The 10,980-nt window shown below is 35.3% G+C and overlaps 1 protein-coding gene across 2 annotated transcripts in view; it reads right to left on the reverse strand.

Annotated features, from left to right (window-relative positions):
- LOC109833706 overlaps nt 1–10,980 on the reverse strand; it is a 44,892-nt gene that overhangs the window by 7,756 nt on the left and 26,156 nt on the right. For both annotated transcript variants that reach the window (XM_020401486.1, XM_020401485.1), the window contains exon 18: nt 10,014–10,175. In XM_020401486.1, the coding sequence (XP_020257075.1) occupies nt 10,014–10,175 (162 nt within the window). The remainder of the gene's footprint in view (nt 1–10,013; nt 10,176–10,980) is intronic.

A 10,980-nucleotide genomic window follows, 5' to 3' on the forward strand; every position in this document is an offset into this window, starting at 1 on the left:
GGAGAAGTGAACAACCAGGAAAAGGTGGTCAAGGTGAATAATGTATCCGCGAGGTTTCAGGGGGGTTGGCTGACTAGACTGAAGGACCTTTGTATAAGCATAGAGTCAAGTGCATGGTTGAACTATTTACAACACTAATAGCTGCTAAATATAACAGTAAATATAGGTAAAATTAAATGTGCAATGGCTTTGAGATGATTACAATGATCGGATATCCAAGATTAGGTATAAGAAGGATTAAGTTTTATAGTTAAAACTTATAAGCATTCTTTGTGTGTCATTTTGGACGCAGGAAGTAAGAAAAGACATCAGTGTGTAAGTGAACCTTCTTTTAGTCAACAAGCTGATAGTCTAGCACGGGATAGCTTTAACATCAGGTTGGCTGTGTGGCAAAAATTATGGACATCATCCCTTACTATGCGGCAGATTTTTTGACTAGGACGCTATGCCATAATCAGATTTAAAAGGATCTTGAAGAGCACTCTCAGACCTATTTCCTAGAAAGAATCGCTGTCCACCTTTGAGTTAAAAATCTGCTTCATGAAACTGAATTTATCATTGTTATGATAGTAGGCTATGGGCTACTATTCTGGTGGATTGACATGCCATACAAGAGAACGTTAGTTTTAATAATGCAATCATGGACTGTAAATTGTGATACGATAAAGTTAGTATTATGCTTCTACTCAATATACTTCTGCTTCTCCTCACTCTGCTCGCAAATGCATTTATATAATAAAGAGTTTAACGAAACACTCAAGAGTCAGGAAAAGCTTCTTCTCTTTCTGAAATTCTTAGCCATTTATGATAACTCGCATTTGAAGTTTTATTTGTTTTCCTTTCTCCTTCAAGAAATATTACTTTCTGGCTACACTTAAAAGCAAATCCATCTTAAGGCCAATTCGAGCAGGCATGTCATTTTTGATACAGTTCTTGATCTGAAAATTTAATTGAATAATTACTTATCTTGAAAATGATCCACATGAATCCGGATTTAAGTACCCTAATAAGCATTACTGAAGTGTACTTGCTTTTGAGAATGCAGAGTCGGGAAAAATCTGCTGCTGTATAATGCCTGTGCGAATAGAGCAAGGCTTCGAAGCGTAAAAATTGAGCGATACTCTACTCTGGAAATTTTTTCTTGTTTTTTCCATCATCAGACTTTAAAGTTTATTTTTTGAGACTATGGATTGATTAGTTTTATTCATAGGTACATCTCAGCAAGTATATAGCGTAGACGAAGCATTCTCACTGAGTGATGGGAAAATAAAAACTAAAATGGAAACTAAATATTTTGCAATTGGAGATCGTTGCTACCATAGGCTGAGACGCTAATTTAAGATGATCCACCTAATTTAGTTGGAGCAATAGGTGTTGCCTAGACATATCAAAGGGATGGCTAGCTTGGTATCATTAGTTATTATTCAGATTAGATCATATTTGCTGTTAATGCTTCTGCTTCTATAGTATTTGCTCACTATCGATTCCAAGATTAAATCAGAACGTGCACATACTAATCTATATTACAAGATAATAATTGAAATTATGAACCAAAGTTTCATTTAGTAACTACAGCACTTCCAGCGATCTCATCCCTAGGTTGAGACCCTGATGGTTATAACGGAAAAGTTTGATTGATGCAGCCGGCCAGCTTATTACAGATCAAGTACACGAGGGCAACCACTAGCTTCAAAAAATGCACCTGTAACTAAATTGATGAACTTGATAATCTCATATATCTAGGGACTATTGCTCTATGCGGGTTTTCTGGTCCTGTTATATAGCTAAGGCTATGATGCCACTATATATAAATACGCTCAGCAAACTGGTCATATCTAAAAGAGAACTGTAAAAGAAAATAGTGTTGCGCATAATTCCCAGACCTCAACTTTTTGGCCTATAAAAATTACCCTCAACCTAGGGATTTTGTTAGAATATAAAAGTTTTGCTGGCGCTTTTCACCAAGTAGGGAAATTTGGTTGATGGTGCCTACTTTAAATGAGCAAAAGTTGTTTCATGTAGTATATTGCAAGGAAGTTATGATTAATCACGACAATCAATGTTCCGAAGAAGTGCTAGAAAGAAATGGATTTACTAGTGCACGAGTTAAATGCTTTAGAATCACGACTTCTTCACATCCTTAACTGCTGCCCCAGCCATATTGTCACAGAGCGGACATTATGTAAAGTTCTTTACCTTTTAATGACTCCTTGAACGCCTTTGCCTTCAAAAAGCTTTCAAATTCTACGTTTATACATTTGTTGAATACAGATGGAAATATATCCCGTTCTTTTAGGCAGCTGTTTTACAATAATTTGCCAAATTTTCTTCCTCATAATGATTAAGTTTTTCTTCATGCCACACCATATCTTCCGCCACATATGCTCACTCATAAACTGGCAGAAAGTAATAGTTATTCCGATTATCTTGTCCTTTCCTTCACATACCTGATATGTGATAGTGTTGGGATTTGCTAATAGGCCAGCTTAATATTATGTGTTTACGCAATGCTTATAATTCATTGCCTACATTAATTCTGCACACGCATAATTTATCACATTTTATGGAGAATGGACTCGATCCCAGCTACGTTGTACATGTTTATGATTGGAATAATACTTCTGTTTGTTGAATTTAGCAAATCGTAGTTACTATCACGTTTCCAGAAGCTAATGAAACAATGAGGTTAGCCTGGGGAGCCTCATGCAGACCTGATGTTCCTTCCATAGAAGACTATGGATCTATGGATGACATTCATAGACAATGTAGGTATTAACAGCAAAATAGGATAATTCATATTGTGCCAACAAGCGACCAATATGCTATGCTAATTTCGTATATCTTTTCTGTCAACTCTTGGACTATAACAAATTCTTTTAAATCTTCGCGATTCAATACATTGATTGTTGCAATATGCTCTCTCGATAAATCTCATCTCTCTGCTCTGTCTCGTCGGATGGAGCTATGTAACGCTTATATTTTAAGGTAACTATCTGTTTTACTCTAATCATTGAATTTTAAGAATCATTTGATTTTTCATAACATCCTTAAATCATTCACATGACTATTCCATTTTCTGATTCTAATTGGAGTTTTATGCTTCTTTAGGTGAAGCACATCTGATGTTTAGAAATGGAACTCACATGAAGCAGTGTTTGGACAGGCATGTGGACTCCATGACACTAAAACAAAATGTGCTTTTTCTTTAAACCCTAAAAAACCTTTTCAGTAGCTCATCTTAACATATCTTTTTACAAAGTAATGCTATTTAACATGACAGAGTTCAACTGAATAAAATATCTCATCTAGATCTCATATTAGTGTCATTAAACTCATAATGTTTTTGAAATAGTTGATATTATGCTCTGATATTTAAATAGATTTAAAAAGTATAAATTATATTAAAGTAAGAATTATATGGTTAGTGGAAGAACATAGCTTAGATACCAACTTATGATGCATAATTTTCCTTTGAAGACTGCTATAGAGGTGAGTTAAGCCACTAATGACTGGGAAAAAATGTAAAGGATGCATGAGGAACTAAAAGTCCTTGAGTAAATGGAGGCCGGTAATTAAGGCGCCTGTCTGTATCAGCAGCGAATAGCTATTGTGTCTCTTCCAGTCCTGGGATTGCAAATCCCATTCTTAAGCTTGAAGTCCCTTGTTCATATGAGTAACTGTTAATTCTATAGGTCACTTTCCAGATACGGTGAGGCTGTCCATATTTCAATAACTTCTTTGGCCATAAATCATTACCAATTGAGGTTTATATCAGGTTGATAGCCCTGCAATAAAGTTTTGTGAAACGATATGTGGGGCCTTGCGTTTCATGAGCTGGCAAAGTGTCAGGAATATATTTTTTTTATATTGGTGATAGTTGAAAATTCTTTTCTGTCTTATATCGTAGCTAGAGATTTGCTCTTTCTGCATGTGGAGTCATACTGTCCTGATTTTCGCTTGCTTCATCCTGGTCTTTAAGAAATATGTTCTTCTCATAGAGCCTTAGGTAACCATCATTTGCGCTCGAAGGCCCATTCATATATCGCTATGTTTTTCTAGATGTCTTGCAACCTATGTACTTTGTAATAAAGCTCCTATACCTAAATTGGCAGTGTCGTGACCGATATATATTGACAACATGTGCTGTTCAGCCTTGTATGATGCGTAACCAGTGATATTAATTTGCAGGACGCGCCTACACCCATTTGCAAGTGTCAATAATTACTATGGTTGGGAATGTTTTTGTCATATATTCATGTATCAGACAATAATATATTTTTTTAATTTCTCTGTTTAACTTTTACTTCTTATAATATCTGGCTCCCTTGCCCACATCACTTGCTCACTGGGGCTAAACTTATTAATGCATCCTACAATAGCTGTAGATGCATGACCTTTATTGAAAATAATCACCATCAGGGTATATCGTCTTCAAAAAATATTGACATGATTGATACTGCAATAATTTCTTTTAGGTCTGCTGAGGATCCAAATGGTGCGCCAAGAAATGGTTCAATTGAAATTTTTGCAGGATCATCCAAGCAAGAAGCAACTCAAAAGCAAAATCTCTTGGAAGCTTGCAGGATTTGCCATCATCAAACTGCAAACAAAAGTCTAATTCTTCTTGAGGATGTGGATACTGTTATTTGATGAGGATCGTGGGTTTATTGCTTCCGTTCTTCACTTGTGAAACAGCAAACCGCCCATTATACTAACCAGCAACTGTGAGTTTAAAATTCAATATTAAGTATTTTCAAATCTTTTTAACACATTATGATTTTCTTTAGTCATATGCCAGATAGGAAGCCTGTTACAGCAACTTGCTGACGCGTTTTTGGTCTTGGATTTTAGATTTTCAGCAGACGTCAGACGAGTTGCTTTCTCATTCTATACATGGTAAGATTTCTGTTCAATACTAAGTTTTTAAGTTTATTTATACAGGATGTCTTTCCTTGAGCACCTTGAATTAGACTTGGCCACTTTGGCCACTTAAATGACTTGTTCCGAGTTTTTCTACAGGATTGTGCTTGTCCGAGAAGGCTCTAATGTTTCCGTCCGATATCGCTAGAGTATTTAGTAAGCAGATGCTGTCTTGGTGATATTCGTAAAACTGCTTATGCCTTCTTCAGTTCTGGTGCAAGGCAAGGGGCCATCAGACAGGTACGGAACTTGCGCATGTCATACCTCACACAATAACACATACATCCATATACAGTATACATTTTTACATATACATACTGTGTTTATATTATTATTGTCATTTACTGTTAAAATGTTCTTTCATAGTTAGCCACATACATCTGGCTTTCCCTGTTAATGAAACCCTAATTGGATCCAGAATCTCATTAGCTCGGAGCTTCATATTATCTTTTAACCTGATGTAAAAGTGAAAGGCTAAAAATCACACAACTTGCCGCAGATAATTCCTGTAAACTCTTGAATTCATTTATTAAAGCTGTAAGGAAGAAGGCCTGCTTGCTATTTGTTATTGATTCATATCAGTTGGAGTAGCTGTTGCAAAGGTTCTTGAAAATTGCATGAGTTTAAAGCAGCTCGAAAGATATGCATTGTCACCAACATCTTGCCTATTTATTGTCTTTGACCTTTAAAATCATATGACAATAAGTACATCGTGTGGGCTTATTTTGTTATGTTCATTTGCTTTTCTCCTCCTGAGGATTCTGCAGAGGGAATTGTGTTATAAGTCAAACGGCTTTTTAATTGAGGGAAAAAGGCTTGTGTGGTGGTTATGGCGGCGAATCTAATGTCCTTATTGCATAAATAACTCCAGTTTTCTTTTACTTATCACTCTCAAAATTTCATGATATTTTGTTTCTCTTTTTTTTTTGTCAATCCTGGGTAACTTTTAGTTAATTCTACATTTTCTTACTATTCCAGAAGAAGTGGCAACCGAGATCAGCTACAGTCCCATGGAATTTGATATCTAATGCTGCATACTCGATAGTTCCAAGTGCTGTTCGCTTGGGAATATACCCTGCAAGCTTATCGAAAAAGTGGCGAGACGAGATCAATAAAACGCTTATTATGGTGGAAGAAAATCTGCAACGGATGGAGGTAGTGGCCACAAGAAGCTTACCCCCAATGACCCCAATGAAAATGATTACCTTCACCTGAGCAGTGTATCTACACCTGTCAAGCCTAGGAAGAGACGCGTTGTTCAAGAGAAAATCCATCCTTTCTCGACTCTGAGACGGCTTTTAGATCACAGTGATATCGAAGACTTCTGTGATTGATTCAGACTCCCTAGAAAATAATGCTCAACGACAGTTAAGCCACAAGCGTGGCATTAGTATTATCTTCTCAATCAGATGATGGGAGTGCTGATGAGTAGTCTACAAACACAGACTATGAATGATCACCACGATGTTAGACAAGTTGAAAGGCCACCATTTCACAACTAGTGGAATGCTCGATCTCATGCAACTCCCCACACTGATCCCCATTTAGATTATAAAAGGGAGATATAGTTTCAGCAGCCACGTAGAAATTTTGTGAAAACTGATCTGTTTGCACATATATGTGACACCATTCAAGTTACAGGATGTGTCATAATGTTCCAAGAATCTTCTTTTATTTTCGGGACAGAAACTACACGGGAGGAAGATTCTTTCTTGCAATAACTCCCACAATACGTGTTTTAATTTTTAACTGAATTCTATTAGCACCCATCCATGGTCCTCAGGAGATGCTAACAATTTGATAAACCAACTATTGAACAAAGAAAATGTTTAGAAATAATGCTGGGGACAGCATATACAATAGATGTAGAATCAGTTAAGCAACGAGGAGCAAGAAATAACAAAATGAAGATGAATACTATATCCTGTAGATACCACTTAATGGATAGTGCAAGCCGTGCTGACTTCAATATGCGATTGTTGCCAGGAATAAGTTCTCTGAAGTTGAGCTTAGTTCAGGAGACTTGGACAAAACTGCGCTGCAATCGTGATGATCTAATATTATATGTACGCTGTTAACAGAAAAGATGTCTCTCGGTAGTGAATGCATTGTGTCAGACTGGGCAATTTGAAATATCGAAAGCCGATATAAATTTTAAAAGCTGTTATCCCCTTGTCAATGTAAGTTTTTTATCGCGAAAATTCACATAGTTTTCTTTCTGGAATTATGTTGTCATTGTTTATGAGTTTTTGGCTATAAATCTGGGATCTTGTAGGACATTGTGGAACCAACAATGTGGCCCTGTGCTGAACCAGATTATTTTTCCTGTTATGAGGATAAAATGGAGATGGGATTCCATATATACTGACTCCACATGTGGCTTTTGTCCTTTATGGCAAAAAAGTTTTGCAGAAATTAGGATTCAATTTGGGGCATGGCAATCCAATGGATTCTGGTAAGAGGAGATGCTAGCCCCAGGCATGAACACTGTGGATCTAGGAAGCTGCTTTCTAGGGAACGAGGTTTTCCTGCACCAATTCGATAATTTGAAGATGACTTGCATATACAAACAACCAACACACATATGCCCCAATGAGAAGGTACAGTTGGTGCTTAATTAATTTCTCTCTATTTATGTGGTACGCGACGCTATGATATAGAAGGTGGCGAGCTTATGTGTGTGTGTGTGCTTAATATGTCCTTAAACTTAAACTTTCTCTCTATCTATGTGGTACGGGCTATAGAGTATAAGGTTGGCGGCTTCATGTGTGTGTGTGTAATATATATATATATATATAATATATATATATATAATATATATTATATATATATATATATATATATATATATATATATATATATATAGTATTATATAGTATATATACTATATGGTGTGTGTTGTGTGTGTGTGTGTGTGTGTGTGTGTGTGTGGTGTGTGTGTGTATATATATATATATATACTAATATACATATATATATATATATATATATATATATATAATATATATATATATGTACATCATATATACGGCTGTATATGTATATTGTAAATATATATGTATAATATATATATATATATATATATATATATATATATACTATATATATACATATACATATATACGTATATATGTAAATATATATCAACCTGTTAATATGTATAATAATGGTAAATATTAATGATTATATATATGATATATATATATATTATATATATATATATATATATATCATATATATATATATATATATTGTATATATATATAATATATTATATATATAATATATATATATATATATAATATATATATATATATATATATATAAGAGAGAGAGAGAGAGAGAGAGAGAGGATTCATGAGTATTCTTGTCATGAGGAGGGGATTTCCATGCCTGTCGCTATGTGCACGAATACTCATAAGTAGGAGAAAGAGAGTGAGTTGGTGGGATTGTGCCACATAGGCGAAAGGAGGAAAATCTTCCTCTTATGACAAGGATACCCATTCTCATGTGTATATATGTACTATATACATAATTTGTATATGTACATATATACATATATGTAGCTATATGAGAAAATATGGGTTTATGCTTGGTACCAAGCACAGACTTTTGTGCTTGGTAGTGAGGTGACACAATCCCGCTCTCACTTACTATTCAAATGAGGGATCACATTCACATGGGTTTGAGGAGGCGCATGAAGATATGCAACATTTGAATGAGTGAAAGGGATTTTGTCACCTCAACTACCAAGCGAGCATTAATGTTTTTATGCTTAGTACGCCGAAGCATACCTATCCTCTTCTCTCTCTCTCTCTCTCTCTATATATATATTATATATATATATCATATATATATAATATATATATTATAATATATATATATATATATATATATATTATATATTATAATATATGAAATTATAATTTATAAAAATGTAGATGTACAACGACATGGATTCCAGATTAAGAAGTAGACTGTAAGCATAGCTTATTTATTTAATCTCTATATGGACTGCTCAGGCATGATTATTAATGATACGATTAATTTCGCGCTTGTAAAAGAAATGCTTAATATGTTGTTTATGGGCCTAACTCACCATTTTCTCTATAGGAAAACCGAAGTAATTAATGGCGCCAGAAATTAACAAGGAGATATCAAATAAATTAAGCCAATATTCAAGCCGAACTTGATACACACATTTTAGCTTGGCTAATGCTCTTTCTGGTATTAAGTTCTTCCTCTTCTTTTGCTGCCCAAGCACCTTGACCCGTTGTGCTTGGGTGCAGGGAAGTGAGGCTGAAACTTTATGATGCCATCCTTTCTAGCTGTACCTGCAAGGCTCTCAATGGTAGTAAAAAAGAGACAGACATTCATGGTATGTTCCTTTATTCGAGCAAGATTTCAAGAACTAGAATCGTTCTCGACTGCTCACTAAGCATAGGAAGGGAGAAGGAGGTAGGCCCTCAATGCATTTTACTTATTTACTTTTCCTTCTGCTTTACAGACTATTAAGATTGTCGTTTTGTTTAGAAGAAATCATGAAGAAAAAGAGATGAAAAGTAGAAGAAATCAGAAAAAAGCCTTCTTTTTTCTATCATTTCACTCTTTTTGCAGTGCCGAAATTGTGAAGGTCTTCCTCTCATTTCCTCTCCAGCAGCTAACTGGAAAGGAAATGCTTATGAATTTTCAATCTTTCTCTCAACTTTCTTCTAAAGCTAGAAAATCTCATCACGGGCAACACAACGCATCACGCCGCCGGCTTTTTTGTTGTTTGTGGTGGTGGTGGGGGGGGTCCTTAACTGGGATGGTTTGTGTTGCTGTGAGATTTTCTAGCTGTTAGAAGAAAGTGAGAGAAAGATGAGAAATTTCATAAGGCATTTCCTTTCCAGTTAGCTGTTAGAAGAAAGTGAGAGGAAGACCTTCACAATTTCGCACTGCAAAAATAGTGAGAATGATAGAAAAAAGAAGCTTTTTTCTGATTTCTTCTACTTTTTATCCTCTTTTTCTTCCATGATTTCTTCTAAACAAAACACAATTTAATAGTCTGTAAAGCAGAAGGAAAAGTAAATAAAAATGCATTGAGGGCCTACCTCCTTCTCCCTTCTATGCTTAGTGAGAGTCGAGAAGATTCTAGTCTTGAAAGCTTGCTCAAAAAGGATACATACTCATGGAATGCTGTGTCTTTTACTACCATTGAGAGCCTTGCAGGTACAGTAGAAAGGATGGCATCATAAAGTTCAGCCTCCACTTCCCTGCACACCAAGCACAACGGGTCAAGGGATGCTTGGCAGCAAAAAGAAGAGGAAGAACTAATACCAGAAAGAGCATTAGCAAGTAAAATGTGTGTATCCAAGTTCGGCTTGAATATTTGGTTAAATTTATTTGATATTCCTTGTTAATTTCTGGGCCATATTACTTGGTTTTCCTATAGAGAAAATGGTGAGTTAGGCCCATAAACAACATATTAAGCATTTCTTTTACAAGGGAAATTAATGTATCATTAATAATCATGCCTGAGCAGTCATGATAGAGATCTAAATAAAGAGAGCTATGTTACATGGTACTTCTAATCTGGAATCCATGTCCTTGTACACTACATTTTATAAATTATTAATTCGATTGTGTCACCTCACTACCAAGCACAAAATTTGTGCTTGGTACCAAGCATACCCATATTTCTCATATATGTACATATATGTATATATGTACATATACAAATATGTATATATGTACATATACACATGAGAATGGGTATCCTTGTCATAGGAGAAGATTTTCCTCCTTGTCGCCTATGTGGCACAATCCCCACCAACTCACTCTCTCTCCTACTTTATGAGTATTGTGCCACATAGGCGACAAGGAGGGAAATCCCCTCCTATGACAAGAATACTCATTAATCTCTCTCTCTCTCTCTCTCTCTCTCTATATATATATATATATATATATATATATATACGACAAGGAGGGAAATCCCCTCCTATGACAAGAATACTCATTAATCTCTCTCTCTCTCTCTCTCTCTCTCTATATATATATATATATATATATATATATATA

This window comes from Asparagus officinalis, chromosome 3 (assembly GCF_001876935.1).
Source record: "Asparagus officinalis chromosome 3, Aspof.V1, whole genome shotgun sequence".
NCBI lineage: Eukaryota > Viridiplantae > Streptophyta > Magnoliopsida > Asparagales > Asparagaceae > Asparagus > Asparagus officinalis.